At 39.6% G+C, this 21,258-nt stretch overlaps 1 protein-coding gene across 1 annotated transcript in view; it reads left to right on the forward strand.

Moving 5' to 3' along the window:
* ITGA8 (integrin subunit alpha 8) overlaps positions 1–21,258 on the forward strand; it is a 178,641-nt gene that overhangs the window by 127,224 nt on the left and 30,159 nt on the right. The window contains exons 23-25 of the mRNA XM_022580578.3: positions 3,804–3,909; positions 6,122–6,280; positions 17,343–17,471. Coding sequence (XP_022436286.1) covers positions 3,804–3,909; positions 6,122–6,280; positions 17,343–17,471 — 394 coding nt within the window. The remainder of the gene's footprint in view (positions 1–3,803; positions 3,910–6,121; positions 6,281–17,342; positions 17,472–21,258) is intronic.

A 21,258-nucleotide genomic window follows, 5' to 3' on the forward strand; every position in this document is an offset into this window, starting at 1 on the left:
GAGAAGAAAATACAAGCATTATTTTTTTACCATCTTATTTTGATATCTTTTTAAAATTTACTATCTTATTTTTACTATCTTATTTTGATATCTTTTTAAAATTTACTATCTTATTTTTACTATCTTATTTTGATATCTTTTTAAAATTTACAACTAGTGTATATGAAATTTTGTCTCTTTCTTTAAGCTTAGCTTATCTTTGTTTTGCTTACCAAAAATAAACTGAAACTGTTTCTTAATTCCAAAATAAATTTTAGCCCAAGTCATCTAAGTGCTTAATTTAACTGTATTTATTCTCACATTTCCATTTTAAAAGATTAATATTTTTAATTATATTTCTGCCATCACTTATGACACCAGTGTTTCTAAGTAAAAAAAGAAGGAAACTTTCTATTTGTTTTACCAATGATCAAAACAGGTAATTAAAATTGGTTTCTCATGTAGGTGCAGTTATTTTCATTGCTAGATTAATATCCAACAATTTTCCACAGTTTATTCTCTAAGATAAAGGGTTTTTTTTAACCATTTTGCAAAGTAAAGCTCTTTCCTCCAAGTACTCAGCAAAAATATTTGTTCCAATGTTTAATTCTTCAAGGAGAAAACAGCTAGTGTGTTGAAAATCCTCCATGTTCAGTCTTCAGGAAAATCTAATTTTCTTCTTGGCCAATAGTGTTTATTCCAACATATTTTATCTAATAATTCTTTTCTAAAATTTACTGTTGTTTTTATAATTTTAAAAATAAACTCAAATGGATTTATTTCTTCAAATGGGGGAAAAAAGTATTGCAAATTGTCCCATTTGTTTCAAAGCCAGATAATGTCAACACTGTCTTTAAGCAGATTTACACGTCATTTGTTGGTACAAAGGATTAATTTAGCATACACCTGCAGAGAAGTAAATTTGGCTATAAGAGGCAGCACACATAGTATTGAGCTCACAAACAGTAATAAAATTGTGTCCTTGATAAACAACAAGGTCCTACTGTATAGCACACAGAACTATATTCAATATAAACTGTAATGGAAAAGAGTATGAAAAAGTATATATATATACACACACATATATGTGTAACTGAGTCACTTTGCTGTGCACCAGAAACTAACACAACATTGTAAATCAACTATACTTCAATAAAAAAAATTCTTAACAAAATAAAAATAAAATTGTATCCTTGGCAAAATAATCAGGACTGAGTAGGTTTGTGTTAAGAAAGACTGCAATCATGGATAACCATGATTTACATAGATACTGTCTATAGCAGGTATAGCCAACCTACACATTATTGTTCCATACAATAAATGATAGTCTTTGCTATTTGGGACTAATAGGGATTGGAAATGGGATTATGAAAATAGGGCTCACACCACACAACCAAATCATTAGATTTGAACTCCCTGATAACATATAGACTTTAACTTGTAAAAAACCGAATTCCTTGCTTCCCCTTAAATCCCCTCCTCATGTCCAGTGTTACCACTGAGTACCCCAGCCTTATTACTCGAGGGTCTCCGTGGAATAACGCTCTAAGAATGTGAAGACCATTCGGTACGGGTTGTTAGGTTACTACACTGGCTGTACCTCTTAGGCTAATTAGTTGTTCACATTCTCTTTTTTTCTTCCTCACTTGCTATCTTCTTTCTTAATAACTTTGAAGACAATAAACGTTTCACTTATATAGTTGGGAATCTTTAGGGAGCCATTCTTTGTCTGTGGTTTCCCCAGATTTGAAAAGGTCTTAGAGGATATATAACTGGTTTTTATGAACCATACTTTTTGAATTTTTCCCATGCCCTGTGATAGACTGTGTATTTCTTTATAGATTTCTATTTGATTTTGCTACACAAATGGGCCAGGAAGTTTCTTTAAGTTGTGTTTACTAAAACCACTGCGACCTAATGGCCCCTAGAGAGCTCTGTAAATTGGAAATAGAGCGAATAGTGCTTCGTAAACCTGAGCCCTCGTCTTCACGTGCAACCAACCCCCTACATTTTTGGTCATCAGTTTTATTTTCATGTATAAAATGAGGAAGTTTGAGCACATTGTCTCCACAGTACCTGCCAAGGTCTAAATTTATGACTCTCTGGTCCTAGGAAATTTATGACCAGTGCTACAGGGTTGATGACCATAGGAATAAACATTTTCAGAGAAAATGGGCTCAGCTTCTATTCTGTATTTTTTTTCTTCTCTATACCAAAATAAATAAAGTTTCCGTAGAGCCTCACAATGGATGTAGAGCATGGAACCAACTCTCTGGCTAAACTGAGAGCAAAGTAAAGCTTTGGGTGGTGAGGTTGTCAAGATCCTTTGGGAATGGAAGCCCAAGCTCTCTGGGCATCCCTCTGATGAAATCACCCTGCCATCTTCTCTTCTCCTCACCACGTCCCCTATGACCGATCCAAACTTGGTTTAATCAAATCAAGTCAGAAAGGGGAGCGTGGCATAATCACAAACTGATCTACAAGTAGAAAACGGTAAAGCATCAGTCCAGAAGGCCGTGCTCTGCGCTTTTTAGTTACTAGTGGTACATGAAGGATGAATGCAAAGGGCTTTACAATTTAGAAACATTTCTGTGGGTTGTCAGTTTATTCTGTGGGTCTCCCATCCACCCCAAGGAGAGAATGAAGCCAAATTGACTTTGACCAAAAGCATTTGACATGTTTTCCAATCATTTGTAGTGTACAACCCAGGGTTTTATCAAAATTTTCCAGATGAGGAAATAGAGACACACAGAAATTAAATTATTTGCCCTAGGGTCAGAATTTAACCCAATGCATTTTGCTTTCTGCTTTAGAAAGACATTACCCAAAAGATAACATTTCAAGTTGCTAAAGGCTGTGCTAATTACTGGGTACTCTTAAAAGGGCATTTAAGACTTCGGATTGCCAAGAGATGTTTTCTGCTGAAGTTAGCTGAAGGTCTGAGAATTCTTTTAAAGATACCTTTTACCTAAAAACTGCTAGAAAGCATTGTTTGGGGGGAATTATCCTTTTTAAGATTATATAACAATAACAATTTAGTTTGCAATCAATTTTTAATATGGAATAATGCCATGTGCTCCCTTTCTAGGTGTAAGTAGCAGGCAAAAATACCTTTGTAACAAGTTAATATCCTACTTACATGATTCTACCATGTAACTCTCACATTCTCTCACTCTGTCTCACGCTTTCAGTTATCTATAAAATAACTCTAGAACTTGATCAGGCTTTATTTTGGCTCTGGGCCTGGCCTTGTGAGAGGTATGCCTGCGTTCATGGAAAGCCAGAGAAATCTAAGAAGGAGAAATATACAAGTGGCCACTTTTCCACTCTGAAGTATTTAACTAGAAATGGTATTTCGTCACAACTGGACATTTCACACACCACACAGAAGTCTAGATTTTTATCCACAAAAATGTCCCATTTCTTGATATGGCATAAAGCATGGATTATAGATCCCACGCGGACGCGCACACACACACTTACACAGGATCTATAGATATATGTATGTATTTACGTATGTGTATGTGAAATTATCCATCTCAGCTCAGGCATGCTCTCTGCTCTGCCCCCTAGTGCCCAAGAGAGGAGATGCTATAAAACAGTCAATCTCTGAGCTAGAGACCAGTTAATTAAGAGATGTTTCAGACCCTTACCTATTAGTGATTTTGCTGAACAAAACTTTCACTACTTTTTTCCTTGCGGAAAATATCTATTCAAATAAATTGACAGTCACTCTTTGCCGCCGCTGTTAATGTATTCCACACAAGTGAAGCGTTCTTTACATGTGCCAACACCAGCCACTGACGTCACATTCCATGTTTCAGGGTATCCCACCCTCCGCAGATCGTTCTGCCCATTCGTAACTGGGAACCGGAAGAGAAGCCCCGCAAGGAGGAGGGAGTTGGACCACTGGTGGAACATATTTATGAGGTAGCCGTTGTCTCTGTTGAAATTGCGTTCAGGGTTTGTTCTTATCCTCTTCAGTAATAATAAAAGACACCAGTCTGAGGTCGGAGCTGTTTATATCCTGCCTAGATTTGTCCTCATTTGCTCTCATATTGCAGTGGGTGCTGGGAGTGTCCTGTTAAGTAACCACTCTACCGTCGCTTGCTTTTTAGTGGCGAGAGCCATTATACAGAGAGAAACATTTTATCTTGCTCCTGTTCATTTTTAAATGCTGTTTATTTCCTCTCTTTTAATGTTTGGACAGCCTACTTCTAAAAATGACTAGCTCCCTAGACTTTCACTTCTTCTTACATTTTCAGCTATTTTTAAAACCCACCCACCTCTTAAACTAAAGGGTCACCAACCAGAAGTTATCAGACAGAGAAAACTGTATGGATTATTCACAATTGTACCCCCCAAAATGCATATGTAATGTGGGTGGATGGTAGATAGGTAAGAATAATTTTACTGTTCATTCGACTAACCCCAATCAGACATGTATCTTATTCTGAGATTTAAGATAGTCCACTGATTTTTCAGAAGCAAACCACGAGCTCCTGATAAAGCTCTGATGATCTGATCCCACTTCAAGTGTTAAATTGTTTATAGGGAAGAGCTTTGTGAACACATTATATGAAACATTTAAATTTTTTTAGAGTTAGAAACCAAGATATAGTAAAGGGTTAGTTTAATAGTGGTTCTTTTTTTTTTCTTTAAATAAAGTAAATGCTATCAGTGGAGAACAGTTTTTCCTGTTCAACTTCAAGGGGCCAGGAATGGAAATCTGGTGAAAATGATGTTACAAGCCATTTTCTGTTTGAGGTTCCTTCTTGGTCAATGCTCCCTATCCCTTTCTTGTGTCATGCATGCCACTGACCCAATAATTCTGTGACTTTCATCTCAAGCTACAAGGGACATGAATAGCATTCTCTAAGGATAACAATAAAGCCATTTCAAAACTGATGAGCTGTTTACATATATGGGGAAGAAGCATCAGCTCCTGTGCAGTGTCAACATGAAAGCCTGCCATCTGCCCAACCTGTGGTCCAGAATCAGAAGCCCTGTCCAAAGCTGGATCAAAGCTTTGGCTTAAGCTCTCTTGATAACAAAAGGATAACACAGTCCCCAAGGCCATTCAGATTAAGAACCTAGCTGGAAGAAAAATTATTGTCAAATAATTTATTAAACCTTGTGTGCACTAGTTTCTCCTTAAGAATGGTGAAATTTTAAAGTCTGAAAACATTCAAACTCAATCGTTCTCAGGGCAGCCCTGTTTCTAATCCGAGCAAAATGGATCATAAAATTTTAGGGTAATAACCAGTAGTGCCAAAAGTAATCGTTGAACATTTCTTACAGGCTAATCTCTTGTCTCAAAATATACTTTTATCACAGGATGCCATGTTGCTTTGATAATATGAATTAAACAAGCCACCTAATAAGCAAAACCAATAATAAATTGTTTTATGGATCATTACAGTTGTCAGAACTGTGGGAAAAAAAGACAAAAGGTCCCAGCTAACTTTGAAGTGAAGTTTTGAAAACCACAGTAAATTTAAATCCACTTAATGTTTTGTGTCCTGCAAGTATAGGATTCTTGTGTTCGAAATGTTCATCTCCTTATGCACTGTGGCCTTTCTTTCCTTGAGATTCGTTGATTAAAACAGAAGGAGCTCAGCTTTGAAATGCACACTTAAAGTGAACTGTGGTGAGCCCTGACCATCTCTGGTATTTGATGGATAGCCATTTTTCCAGAGGGTGAGAGAAAGTGCATCGCATATGGTTGCAATTGACAAATCAGTAGTCAGGAAAGGGGCAGATTTCGATGTAAAGAAAGAATAACCAAGTTTAGAAAGCAGATAATTAAAATGGCATTCCTAGCACTGTGATTAGATTAATGTAAATGTAAGGTAAACTGCACAATTATCAGACATGCTGAATCTGGTCTTTGCAAAGGAACTCTACCCTTAGAGCTTCACAGATTGAATCGTCTTCTCTCAGCATCAGCTCATCTTTTGCTTTCAGAACTCCTCTTGCTTATAGAGACTCTGTCTTCCTGTTTTCATGGTCAAAGTCCATATTTTGGCGTTGACTTAAAGCCAAAATAAATGCTTCTTTAGAAGAGGTCCAGAGTCTATGGAGTTTGATTTCATCTTGCTGCCTTGTGCTAACCATTCCATGATGTGTTCCTTGCTTGTAGCTGCACAATATTGGACCAAGCACCATCAGTGATACCCTTCTGGAGGTGGGCTGGCCCTTCTCTGCCCGGGATGAATTTCTCCTCTACATTTTTCACATTCAAACTCTGGGACCTCTGCGATGTCAAACAAATCCTGCTATCAACCCACAGGATATAAAGGTAAGAAGCCTTGTCTAACCAGCAGCTTGGCTCTATTTTTCATGGTAAGGAGAAAATACAAACAGTGGCTTACTAAAAATAAAAAGCAAAGTAATTATGTTACTTCAGTGATAATTGATCAGACCTTTGCTTTTACTGTTATAGGTAAAACACCAGATCTAACTTAAAATACCACTCCTAGAAAACTTCAGTTTCTCCTGGTTTTATTGCTCATGGTAATCTGTCATTCATTTAGCCTCTTTCGATATTACCTCTTACATATGGTTTGACTAGCAGCATGACTAAACCCAAATCAGAAATAGACCCCCATGTCATGTTTTGGAGAATTTGTACAAAATGCTATTTATAAAGTCTTTTTTGGTACATTGCCAAAAAGCATAAGGATCTTTGCCAAAATGGGCTTTTCCAGATGTTGCCAATAGCAAGTAGTGAAATGCGATAATTTGCCAAAGGCCATCTTAATGCCCTGAGAACCCCCAGCTTATAGAGGCGCCTAGGTCAGGGCTTCTCAAACTCTAAGCACATCCGAATCACCTGGAGGTCTCTGTAAGACACAGGGTCTGGAGGGGGTCTGAGATTCCGCCTCTCTGCCGACCCCCAACCCGATCACCATCTGCTGGTTTGTGAGTCACACTTGCACTCCCCAGGACCTCAAGCATCCACAGAGCTGATTCTGTCCAGATTAAAACCCAAATCTGGCTTTGGGTTCCTTCTGGGAAGGAAAGAAATTAATGAGTGTAAGCCCTTGAAAATGTCACATTTGAATGGAAAAAAAAAAAATCCCTCGTTAATGAGATGTCCTCAAAACAGAACTTCATTAACACTCTCTAGTACTGGCAGGGACACGATGAGCAGAGGGCGGGCTTTGGGAAATACTAATTCAATCATCCGGAACGCAGGTCCGCCTCTGTTCTCAACCAGTGGCACTGGGGCACTGACATTATGAAAGGATTTCTTCTTCAACCCAACATGCCTTTTATTCAAAGAGAGGAAGATTGAAAGGAGGTCCAGTATTCACGGATTTGTGGGGCAACAAGCCTCATTCTTCATGGGGGACTAATAAATAAGGCCACTTGTATTCCACAAAATTATTCTTCACTGAGATAATTTTAACATCTTCAAGGACAGTAGCTTATTAGAAAATAGTATCTTTAAATGTTAATAGATAACATCTAAGTAATGAAAACGTTCACATCTCTTGTTCTGCAGTTACCTGAGACCCTGTTTCAGTCATGAGATTCTTGGAGCACATGGTTATGCAGAAGGTTTCTAACTCTCTTTGAGTTTAATGCTTAGTGTGTATCTGACACTATTTCTATATATTTGTATATATTATGTAACTTGGTGCAGTGTGTTGGTGGTGAGTTATTTTTTTCTTTGTTGCAATTTAACAAACGTTTACACTGGCTGTAATGGTACCAATAGATAACTAGCCTTAAACATTGGCAGATTCGTGCAAACTGGGTGGGAGTATGTCCCCGTTACCTGCATTCCCTGCTAGCCAGTTATTTCTTAAAGTATAGACTTTGATTAAAAATCTTTCTGAGGCTAGTACTTTTTAAAATGCAACTCAGTTATGCTTATTTTATAAAATTCCATCTGTAGAAACTGAATATAAGATTTGATTACAATAGAAAGTAAGAGCATGCTAAAATAACTAAGTATAACAAGTTGTGAATTCTTGAAATTCTGAATTCATGGAAAACTTGAAAGGTTACTACTTTCAGGTTCTCAAAGTACTTTTACCTGTATTTAACAAGTATGACCCAAAGAGTCTAAATGAGCTTTTATCAATAAATAGATTTTAAAACTTGATAATCAATTTTTATATGAGTAGCTATAAACAGTTGAGAGTACTTGGAAATTACTTTCCTCTTAAGATATTAAATAGTTTCTTGGTGAAGTCATTATTAATTTACTTGGCAATTTCTTTCTTTCTGGATAATGCAAAGCTAAACAGTCTATTCTTTGTCTTAAATATGAATTGGAAATTAGCAAATTATTTATTATATCTTGTTGTTGTCAAAAGAATAGGCCAGGTAAACTTTTAAATCTCATATCGATTTCAGATTCTTGCATCAAAGCTAATTGCCAGGGTTTTTTTTTTTAATTGGAGTATAGATCGTTTTATTTTAAACTATCTAATTTTTTTAGAAACTTAGTTCTTTAACTGGGGAGCAGAGAGGGGGTGGATATGGTATAAGGAAAAAGGAGACAGAAATGTATTCGCATAGGCAGAATCAAACCACAGAGATATATTCGCACAGGCAGGATCAAACCACAGAAATATATTCGCATAGGCAGGGTCAAACCACAGAAATATATTCGCAGAGGTAGGGTCAAACCACAGAAATATATTCGCATAGGCAGGGTCAAACCACAGAAATATATTCGTATAGGCAGGATCAAACCACAGACATATATTCACATAGGCAGGATCAAACCACAGAAATATATTCACATGGGCAGGATCAAACCACAGAAATACATTCACATAGGCAGAATCAAACCACAGTATTAAATCTTACCTATGGGTGGACGAATGAATGTACAATTCCTTACTATATGGTTCTACAATTTCTTTATGAGTAGAGGGATAGGTGGTGTCTCTAAAACCTCTGCATCTACCAGTCTTTTCTGAGGATGCTCCAGTCTCCACTGGATCAGCCACCAAAATGTCCCAACCATGGACCTATCAGAGGAGAAACCACCACCTCAACTTTCTGAAATTTCTTCCAGAGGATTTCCAGAGTTGCCCACCATGTTTTCCTCTTCAGCCATTCAGTTGATTTCCTTTCACAAAAAATCCCTTCCTCTTGTGTTCACATACAATTTTTTAGTCCACTTCTCCCATGTATATTTTCACTTTTATCCACTTACCACAGAAAATAGCTCTCTCCTTCACTGACTCTTTCCAACTCTCACAAGTTCTCAGGAGATTGGCTTATGAATTGGAAACCATCGGATCTCCTCTGAAACATTTTCTAGGCCACCCACTTTAAGGAACCAGTGCCTCCAACTCTAAAACCTTTGAAATTCCCCAGATATCCTCCGCAGAATCTCCACAAGGCTTCACTCTAATTAAGTCTATCAGCATTTAATGTAATGTACTTAACACAACCATTTTTTTCCTATTTTTAAAAATTACTCATGTAGCAACTGCCCTGGCTTTATTTTTTATTGCAAATACTTAGTTGTGTGCATCAAAGCCATACTGTGGATAAAGTAGATTTTCTTGTGGGCTGGCCCGAGAACTGAATCACCATTTAAAACATCATTTCTAAAGACGAAGGTATTCTGAGTGCCAAACATTCAAGGCTGAAAACCTTCTGAAATACAACCCACCTATAAATGAAGTATGCCTTCCAAATGCATTCTCCTCACTTCAGCCTCCAAGTGCAAGTCGGCCTGACCGGGTTCAGTTCTAACAGGAAGTGTACCGTTTGGTTATCCCATGAGTCACCCGAATGTCCACAAGGTTTGAAGAGGAGACACTGACCGCGCTGCAAAGCCACCACCATGTCCGTGTTCTCCTTAGACCTGTGGCTGTCTTAGGAGAAAGTGGGCACACGATCTCACCCCCATCCCACTCATTTGTTACCCAAGTACAGAGCATCGACAACTAACTTAGGGTTGCGGGCAGGGAGGACATATTCAGAAGGGCGTGAGGTTTTTATCTGTAAGTGCTTGCCTCATGTTAGCCTGCGCGGGGACCCACTCAGCCTGCTTTCTGACACTGTTCAAACGTCTGAGCGTGGGGGTAGAAAGAAGCCCGGGGAGATGATGGGCTTCAGGAAAAGCTTGACTGAGGTGCACAGACCCTTGCGGAGTGCAGCTCAAGCAAGCATGAGGGGTGGCACTTGGGAGTGTCACTGTCACCCCGGCTTTCACTCCCAACTCCAATGAAAAGGCTGTGGTCTCTGGTTTTCTGTTCCTCCCATGATAGTTCCACTTCATTTCTCTGTCTTCTACAAGCCTGGGGACAGAAGCAGGTGGCCGTGATGTTTCTACTTCCAGACTCCATGGTCTAGGGCAGGGACAGAGGGTTTGGAGGCGGCCATTTCCCCACATCCTACCATCTGAAATATTCTGAAACCTTCAACTGTCTGCAGCACTCCAACCAATCCATTAAGTCTAATTCGTTCCAGATCCTTCTTGGAATAAAATTTTAGAATTGGGTAAAGTATTTCTCAACTATTCTAAAGCCAGTAAAATAATGATTTCAAACTACCAATTTTCTTATTTTGGTGGACTCTATCCTAGGGTTGGGAGAGTCCTTCAAACAGGCTACAATCTCTCAAAAAGATGAAGTTGAAAAAGTAAACACGATTAAGGAACCAAATTTGCATAGAGAGTAAAGAATTTTTTTAATTGGCAAGATTTTGTCAGGAACAGCCAAGTACGAGATGCTGGGACACAGAGCTACGGATTGTAAGACTGTGCCCAGAGAGCAAAACAAACAAGGTGGTCAAATTCAACCTGCGTTAAGATCACAGTAGAATGTTCTGGGGCTGAATTCAAGAAGGGAGAATCCTGAGGTAAAAATGATCTCACGGGGACTGGACTAGGACAACTGATAGTAAGAGAGAAAGCCAAGGTAGGAAGAACTGTCTTTGGAGCCATGGAAAGCAGGAAGTTACCACTGAGAACTGATCTCTTGAACAAGACCGCTCCCACAGGAAGTCCAAATTACAACCAGAGAGTGCAGACATGGAAAGCAGAAACACAGAAACTGTTCATCAGGGATTACAGCCCTGCAAATTGCTTTTTTAAATCAGACAGTGGCTTGGCAAACTTGCATAGTTTTGTCTTATCCTTAAGAGAATTTTCTTCCTTCTTAACTGCCTCCATCTGCTACTGCTTCTCGTTAATTCAGAGTGCAGGACACTTGGTACTTCGTACGTAGGTCAGCAGCTTCCAGCCCAACTCTCTCTCTCTCTCTGTCTCTCTTTCCCTCTCTTTCCCTCACTCTTCCCTCCCCCTCCCTCTCTCCCCTCCTTCTCTCCCCCCTTCCCTCCCCCTCTCTCCCCTCCCTCTCTCCCCTCCTTCTCTCCCCCCTTCCCTCCCCCTCTCTCCCCCTCCCTTCCCTCCCTCTCTCCCCTCCCTCTCTCCCCCGCCCTTCCCTCCCCCTCTCTCCCCCTCCCTCTCCCCTCCCTCTCTCCCCTGCCCTTCCCTCCCCCCTCTCTCTCTCCCCCACCCTTCCCTCCCCCCTCTCTCTCCCCCACCCTTCCCTCCCCCCTCTCTCTCCCCTCCCTCTCTCCTCTCTCCTCTCTCTCTCCTTTCTCTCCTGCTCTCTCTGATAGAGGAATTTCATTCACCTGTTACTTATAACACTACCTGTAGTAGTGTTACTCATCACATCACCAATTTTCAGCCACCAAAGACAATATACTTTCTGAGGTCTATTTCTCTTTGCCTTATCTTCTCTTTAAGATGGTCTTCAAGTTCTCATGTATATTTCAGAAGGTAAAAACACATGTCCAACAACTAAGCTTCAAAATCACCAAAGGAGTGAACTGATTCTTTCAGTTATGCTTTGCGTGAACTGTTCAGGCGGTTAAAAAACAGCTGTGGTTTTTTTCTCTCCCAACAAATCCTGAACATTTATGTCTTAAAGAAAATGACATGGTGGACCGACCCCTTGGACTTGTCTCTGTTTCGATTTAATTACAGGCAAAGAGTCACAGGAGAGAAGGGCGCCGCCCCTTGTGGACTAGGAATATCTGAAATCCAAAGGCAAATGACAAACAAGTTGAAAAAACAGTGTGTGTTGCGTTTGTTTGGATCCGCAGAGCCCTTAATCGAATGTCACCCAACTCTTCTTCCAAAGCTGCATTTCCAACTGCATTGCACATTCCAGCCACACAGTATCCCTTTAATCTGTAAATTTAAACCTATCCTAGGGTAAGAGTTTGTGAAGATTTATGAAAATAGAAAACTCCTGTTGGGGTCAGATTCAGACCAGCACTGGGGAGAGAGCCATATTGCTAACAATTGTTTCCTTATTGCAGAAAGAAGCAATTTTCATGTTTGTTCTAAAGAAGATACATGAGTGTTTACCACCAGCTTGCATAGCACTTAGCAAACATTACCCTGAACTGAAAGTCCGCCTAACATGGGCGCTAAGGGGCCAGCCTCCCTCACCCCTAAGGGTTTCAGATTAAGGAAAAACTTGACTTATGGGTTCATGATCCATTGTGAAACAGGCTCTGAAAATTCATCTGGAAAATAGCCTTTAACTAACTGTTTACATTTCTTGGATAACTTCTACCTTGTTTTTTGGGTTGTATTTTGTTTTGTCCTTGGAAATAATTTCTGGAATGCCATTTGAGAAAACTGTGTTGCGAGCCATTGGAAGACTTTCTGATGATGGTGTTTAAGCGTGGCATTCCTCTGTCTGTAAAACAATGTCACTAAAAGAAAGAAACACATTTTATCAACCAGCCCCTGCTGTGTCATACGTTCATTCTCTAGCTCAGAGAAAGTCCTTTGTTTTACTGAGAGACCACTTAGAAATATTTGTGAGAAACGGTACACCAGGGACCACCACAATAGGTTGTGTCATAACTTTATCTGTGCACAAGCTGCATCTGATATGAACACACAGGAAGTTGAAGAGTTTTCTTCTCTTTGGGTTATTATTTTACTACAGCTACTACTACTACTACCGCTGCTGCTGCTGCTACTACTACTACTACTAGGCTACACCTTGGGAATAAAAAATATGCCCTAGTTCTTTCCAGCATCTCTGCTCTATAGTTTGGTTACTTACAATGTTAACATGTCTCCCAGTGACCTATTAAAAAAAGAAGAAATTGGACATAACAAATATCAAAGCAAAAATTACACACACCACACACACACACACACACACGAGTGTATGATGGAAAACATATAAGGGAATCTTAAAGATTTCCACAATTCTGAATTTTCTGTCTAAGCTCAAGTTTTAATCTTACGCTGTAAAGATTTCTCTATCAGATTCTCCACCACTGAGTATCCCTGAGCTAACTCATGGCTCACCTGCCATTGTCCTGGAATACTGCAAAGGCCATGGGGCTGACCCTCACCCCACTCCCAGGCACCTCATCGCCCCAGTGCTCTGAACATCACCTCTAGCTACCTGACCTCTGAAATATTCAGTTCAGCATCCAAGACTCTAAATCAATCTCCTGCTTTTCTATTTTTCCTCACTTCCTTTCTCCATTAGCCCTTTTCTTCCTTGATATGAAAACTTTCTCTGAGTCAGTTCACCCACCCGACTCCCAAGGCTGCCTTTGGCCATGCTTTCTTTCCTGCCAAGCCTGGAATCCACGATGAGCTGGTTAAAACATTCTTGTACAAGCTCCCTTACTTCGCCCCCCTTGTCCTCTATCCTTTCCGAGTCCCTGCACCCTCCCAGATTTTGGCTTCTCTACCACTTAGCCTGCGGGCTTGCTGCAGACCGAGGTCGGCTCGTGCATCTGCAGACTCCCCTCTGCCATCTGATGGTCTCTCCCTCCGGCTCTCCTCCACCGGCTTCTCCAGACCTTCACTCCTCTCCCCGTACCTCCTATCCAGTCTCTTGAACATCACTACTATTAGCAGGTGACCTTAAAGCGAGACAGTCTTCAAATGACCCATTTCCCATCCCAAATCCCTCCTCACCTCCCGCCTCCCGCCCACACATACACCTTCCAATCATCTCTCCCTCATCCTTAGCTCCTCTCCAGCACTTTCAGAGGAAAGTTCTCCCATTTCCAAATTTAACTTTGCTGCATCGACTATTCCCCGTTTTCTGTATCTGCAACCTCCTCTCTATTAGCTCCTTCCTTGGAGCCTATAAAGTTACTTATTTCCTCCATCTTCAAAACAAACAATAAGCAAATAACTTGCCTCTGTATCCTCTTACAAGAACGGATTTCTTTTCCCTTCCATTGTTAGCCAAGCTTGCTACCCCTACTTCCTTATTTCTCTTTTACTCTTATTGTAATTTTTTTGGTTTTCATCTTAAGAGGTACTAAACGTCCATCATAGGAATATATCAGGCAAGATGTAAAAAGATAAAGAAGAAAATATTTAATTTCTAGTAATGTCACCACCCACTGTTATATTTTCTATTTATTTATGCATTAATTTTTCACTTCACCCATAAACATTTCATTGTATATTGCCAATAATTAAGGACACTCTTTAGAAACCCATAATTCCATTATCATACCTAAAAAGTAATTAGCAAAACTTCCTTAATATCATTAAAACTCCACCACTGCCTAACAATTAGATGGCTATTCTAAATAGTCCTATTTCTGACGCACAATGTAAATAAAAAGCCATTTTAAAAAATCGTATTATGTGTGCAATTTTGTAACCTGCCTTTTCCTCTTACTAAGATCTTATATCTTTCTAAATTACTACATAGCTCTACATCATTTTTAAAAAACTGTCCAGTAGTCTTCTGTATAAATGTCGTAACTTTTAAACCAGCATCCTCTTTGTGCCCTTAAAGCTTTATGTTACTATCTTTTGTCTCCCTTATAAATAGCTGCTAAGAGTATTCATGTTTTATTTTGCTTTGTTTTGGTGCTTTCTTATTTGGAGGATGAAGCTGCACCTGATCTCTTAGCCGTTAGGAATTAGTTAATATGAGAATAAGATTGAGATTTAATTTCATACTTCTTCAAATAATTATCCATTTCTCTAAACCCATTCATTCTTTAGCTTCTGTGGTTCAGTTTCCACCTATACCAATCCCCTGCTCAGGAAAGGGCATCCATAACTTCTTTTTTTGTTTTTTTTTTAATTGAGATATAATTGACATATAACATTTTATTGTATTCAGATGTACAACATAATGATTCGATATCTGTATCTATTGCAAAATGATCATGATGTCTGGTTAACATCCATCACTTTATATATTTACAATTTTTTTTCCCTTGGGATGAGAACTTTTAAGATGTACTCTCTTAGCAGTTTTCAGATATACACTACACTATTGTTACTTATAGCCACCATGCTATACATTACATCCCCAGGACTTATTTACTTTATAACTGAGATTTGTACTTTTTGATCCCCTTCACCCATTTCACCCACCACTGACCCTCACCTCTCACAACCACCAATCTATTCTCTGATAAGTTTGTTTCGTGATTTTTTTGTTTTTGTTTTTTTAGATTTCACTTGTAAGTAAGATCATAAGGTCTTTCTGTGTCTTATTTCACTGAACATATTGCCCTCAAGGTCCATCCGTGTTGTCACAAATGGCAGGACTTCCTTCTTTTTTATGGCTGAATAATTCTGCATTGTATATCGTTGTATATGTTTAGCACAATTTCTTTGTCCATTCATCCGCTGGTGGACACTTACGTTGCTTCCAGGTTTGGCTATTGGAAACAGTGTTGCACTGAACATGAGTGCAGATAGCTTTCCCAGTTAGTGTTTTTGTTTTCTTCGGGTAACTATCCAGAAGTGGAGTTGCTGGATCGTATGTCCATAATTTCTTAAGTGACAAATTCAGTGAATCCTTTTAGTTCTAACCTTTCTTTATTCCTCGGCAGGATTTAACATTCTTAGTCACTTATTTTTCATTTATTTTTCTTTTCTGCTACATTCTTTTGGTCAAGCAAGTCCCTGAAGCCAGCCCAGGCTTAAGGGGGGGATTAGACCCTAACCTGTCCGTGGGAGGAATAGCAAAGAATCTAGCCCATTAGTCACTATTTTTGCAACTTTCTTTTCCTGAGGCTGCTGTAGAATCACACTTTCCTGGGTTGTCTCCTACATCTGATTTCCCCCTGTGACTTTTCCCAGCTGGGTCTCCTTCCTCTTTTTTTTTTGTTTTCTGATATTTGTTGGATGTTATATATGACTCTATGCTTCTCATCTGACATTTTCTCATGGGGCAACTCAGACCAGTTGGCAGACAGTGACTGTACAGCTTGACAGGTGCTGATGGAGAGCACAGCCATCATCTGGAACATCAGACAGGCCTCAGGGAGTCAGCCTGGTGCAGGGCAGGAGCGGAGCGTGGTTCTGCTTGCTGGGAAGCAGGATGCCCGGGCCTCTTGATGAAGGGGGAGGCTGGCGGAGCAGACGGAGGTCAGCATATAGGGGGCTGTGTCATACCAAGAAGCCTGGACTCTATCTTTCTGTTTATCCAGTAGATTTTTCTAGGTTCTTAGGACATGATGAGCCCTATCATTTCAGCTGCAGTGTAGGCATATCTTTTTTCATTCCACGGAGACTAGCATACTAGGATTCTTCCTGTGACTACAAAAAAAAAGACTGGGTAAAAGATGTGCTGTCAGGGACAGGTAGCGGGGAGCAAAAAATTAGGTTTTATATTCAGTCGGTCTAAAATAAAGAATTTTAATGGGATACTATGTGTGATTTACTGGAATTCTCAAAATATTTATTCGGTGATCAGATAGGGCCAGCACGGAGCCTGAGATAACATCGTAAGTTCTGGAACACTTGCAAAACAAACTCAGGGCTGAAAACAAGCTCCATCATGGCACACTGCTCACATGGTATGCTAGGGAAGAGTCATTTTCATTGCAACACAGTTCTCTCCTGAGGGAGCACTACTGAACAGCTACAGGGTTTGGGGCCCAGACACGCCCAAGTCCTTGACCACATCTGGCTGTTTCCCCACCATCAGCACCTCACTTTTCTGCCACCTCAGGATGCATCTCACCACACAGAATGTTCCTCGGTTCCCTGATCGACAATGAGAGCAAAGTAATGGGAAAATGACAGCTCACGCTTAGAAAGTCCCTTCCACCCTCTCTGCCCTTACGGGGAAATCACTTCTGCTTAAAATCTTATGCTTATAAAGACAAACTTTCCAGGAGCGCATCCCCCGGGCTTCAGGAATTCCTGTAAGTGGAGAATGGAAAGGCTTGTTTGCCGCCAGTGTGCTTCGTCTTGCTGATGTGTATGCTGCTGGTCAATGAGAACGGGTCTGAATTCTCAGGTGAATCACAGTCAAGGAAAAAAAAATTGCCTAGCACTCAAGGCAAATGAAAAGGTACCGAGCGCTCATGTACCTGATGTGCTGTTTCTGGCTCGCTCTTTGCAGCCTGCTGCCCCCGCCGAAGACACCCCCGAGCTGAGCGCCTTTTTGCGAAACTCCACCATCCCTCATCTGGTCAGGAAGAGAGACGTGCCTGTGCTGGAGCCTCACAGACAGAGCCCCGCCAAGATCCTGGTGAGTTGTCTCAGTGCGCAGATTTTGGATTGGACAGAATTCCCAAATGCACGTGGTTTTAACTTCAAGTACTGCTTTTCAGTCCCCTCCCAGGCTCAGATACGCCCAAATTTTTGGCAGTACGTATTGTAGGTGTGAAAGCAACTACTTTTTTTTTTTTTTTTTTTTTTGTAATATAACGTTTTCACTCTTCTGAACCTGCCCTGGGGGCCACAGGAGAGAAATAACAATGAAAACATAAAAGGTGACCTTTCATGCATTTCAAGAAGACAAAGATTCAGTCGTCAGCCGGTCCCCAGACACTGAACTGGTGAGAGTTTGAAGTGAGCCTGGAACACTGCCCATGCAGTGGGTCCTTGGGGTGTCCATTCCTGACTCTCACAGTTCTCTGCTCCAGTGGAAGAATCGAGGATGGTATTTGCAGATTTCCTGGGCCCAAAGCAGTGGGGTCTGTGGTGGATCTAGCCTGAGCTTAGTCAGCCCTTCGTGAAACTGTGGACGGCATTCATGACTCAGCTTTTTTTTCTGGCCACGCTGCGTGTCATGCACTATTTTATCTTAGTTCCTGGACCAAGGATCAACCCCCTGCCCCCTGCAGTGGAAGTATGGAGTCTTAACCAGGGGACGGAGAGGGAAGTCCCATAACTCAGCATTTTAGATTCAGTTTTCCCACTCATTCCAATGTGAATGTTCATGCCATTGGTTTTATGTGTAAAAAAGGTTAAAATGTTGTGGTGTTTTTCAATGTATGTCTTTTTAAAAAATTTATGCCAGAACTGACATATTATGAGTGTACTGTCTCAAGAATCTTTGATCACTGTAACAAACGATAATAAAACCAACATAATCTCCCAGCGCTTCACAAGTAGAGACACATAGGGATGGATAGGGCAAAAAGTAACCAAATATATAGAAAAACAGCAGTATAAAACAGAATTTTTCAAGTCAGGATGACAGACTGAACACATGTATTTGCCTAGTTTTCTTCCCCAGATCCTACTGAAAAGACAATAAAAATTTAATTAGTGAAAATGTATGTCTTGAACATGCTCTGACATGTATTTATTTCATCTTGACCATACAAACCGTTTCAAACACGGAAATGGCCACAAAGTGCAAGGAGCAAGTCTAACATAATCAGTTAAACTTAAATCAAGAGAGGAACATTTATTATAATATTGATAGAAGTACCTGCAATTACATGGCAAAAAGCTATGGCAGTTGGCAGATATGACTCAAGTTCCTGTAAATTTTTATGGCACTGTAATATTTTTCAAAACATAAGAGTAGGGAATCTATATGCTATGCAGTTTAGGATAAATTAATAAAACTAATGTTATTACTTTTTTAAAGTTTCCAGGAAGAATGATAGAACAGAAAACAATGATTTAAGTTATGAGGTTGTAAGGTACAGCATGGTGACTACAATTAATAATACCGTACTGCATATTTGAAAGTTGCTGAGAGAGTAGAGCTTAAAAGTGCTCATCACAAGAAAAAAAAATTATGTAACTATGCGTGGTGATGGGTGTTAGGTAGACTTATTGTGGTGCTCATTTCACAATATGTACAAATATTGAATCATTTCATTGTATACCTGAAACTAATCGTGTTCTATGTCAATTATACCTCAATTCTTTTTTTTTTGAATTTTATTTTTTTTATACAGCAGGTTCTCATTAGTTATCTATTTTAAACATATTAGTGTATAAATGTCAATCCCAATCGCCCAATTCTTCACACCACCACCACCACCACCACCACCGCTTTCCCCCCTTGCTGTCCATACGTTTGTTCTCTACATCTGTGTCTCAATTTCTACCCTGCAAACCGGTTATCGGTACCATTTTTCTAGGTTCCACATGTATGCATTAATATACGATATTTGTTTTTCTCTTTCTGACTTGCCTCACTCTCTATGACAGTCTCGAGATTCATCCATGTCTCTACAAATGACCCAGTTTCGTTCCTTTTTATGGCTGAGTAATATTCCATTGTATATATATACGTCTTCTTTATCCATTTGTCTTTTGATGGGCATTTAGGTTGCTTCCATGACCTGGCTATTGTGAAGAGTGCTGCAGTGAACATTGGGGTGCATGTATCTTTTTGAATTATGGTTTTCTATGGGTATATGCCCAGTAGTGAGATTGCTGGGTCAGGTGGTAATTCTATCTTTACTTTTTAAAGGAAACTCCATACTGTTCTCCATAGTGGCTGTATCAATTTACATTCCTACCAACAGTGCAAGAGGGTTCCCTTTTCTCCACACCCTCTCCAGCATTTGTTGTTTGTAGATTTTCTGATGATGCCGATTCTAACTGGTGTGAGGTGATACCTCATTGTAGTTTTGATTTGCATTTCTCTAATATTTAGTGATGTTGAGCAGCTTTTCATGTGCTTCTTGGCCATCTGTATGTCTTCTTTGGAGAAATGTCTATTTAGGTCTTCTGCCCATTTTTGGATTGGGTTGTTTGTTCTTTTAATATTGAGCTGCATGAGCTGTTTATATATTTTGGAGATTAAGCCTTTGTCCATTGATTCATCTGCAAATATTTTCACCCATTCTGAGGGTTGTCTTTTTGTCTTGTTTGTAGTTTCCTCTGCTTTGCAAAAGCTTTTAAGTTTCATCAGGTCCCATTTGTTTATTTCTGTTTTTATTTCCATTACTCTAGGAGGTGGATCAGAAAAGATCTTGCTGTGATTTATGTCAAAGAGTGTTCTTCCTATGTTTTCCTCTAAGAGTTTTATAGTGTCCAGTCTTACATTTAGGTCTCTAATCCATTTTGAGTTTATTTTTGTGTATGGTGTTAGGGAGTGGTCTGATTTCATTCTTTTACATGTAGCTGTCCAGTTTCCCCAGCACCACTTATTGAAGAGACTGTCTTTTCTCCATTGTATATCCTTGCCTCTTTTGTCATAGATTAGTTGACCATAGGTGTGTGGGTTTATCTCTGGGCTTTCTAGCCTGTTCCATTGATCTATATTTCTGTTTTTCTGTCAATACCATATTGTCTTGATTACTGTAGCTTTGTAATATAGTCTGAAGTCAGGGAGCCTGATTTCTCCAGCTCCATTTTGTTCCCTCAAGAATGCTTTGGCTATTCAGGGTCTTTTTTGTCTCCATACAAATTTTAAGATTTTTTTTCTAGTTCTGTAAAAAAATGCTATTGGTAGTTTGATAGGGATTGCACTGAATCTGTAGATTGCTTTGGGTAGTATAGTCATTTTCACAATGTTGATTCTTCCAATCCAAGAACATGGTATATCTCTCCACTTGTTTGTATCATCTTTAATTTCTTTCATCAGTGTCTTATAGTTTTCTGCATACAGGTCTTTTGTCTCCCTAGGTAGGTTTATTCCTAGGTATTTTATTCTTTTTGTTGCACTGGTAAATGGGAGTGTTTCCTTAATTTCTCTTTCAGATTTTTCATCATTAGTGTATAGGAATGCAAGAGATTTCTGTGTGTTAATTTTGTATCCTGCAACTTTACCAAATTCATTGATTAGCTCTAGTAGTTTTCTGGTGGCATCTTTAGGATTCTCTATGTATAGTATCATGTCATCTTCAAACAGTGACAGTTTTACTTTTTCTTTTCCAATTTGTATTTCTTTTTCTTCTCTGATCGCCGTGGCTAGGACTTCCAAAACTATGTTGAATGACAGTGGTGAGAGTGGACATCCTTGTCTTGTTCCTGATCTTAGAGGAAATGCTTTTGGTTCTTCACCATTGAGAATGACGTTTGCTGTGGGTTTGTCGTATATGACCTTTATTATGTTGAGGTAG

The sequence above is a fragment of the Delphinapterus leucas genome, chromosome 2, assembly GCF_059928025.1.
Source record: "Delphinapterus leucas isolate spDelLeu-1000000601 "Yukka" chromosome 2, BTC_Dleu_Yukka2, whole genome shotgun sequence".
NCBI classification, from domain to species: domain Eukaryota; kingdom Metazoa; phylum Chordata; class Mammalia; order Artiodactyla; family Monodontidae; genus Delphinapterus; species Delphinapterus leucas.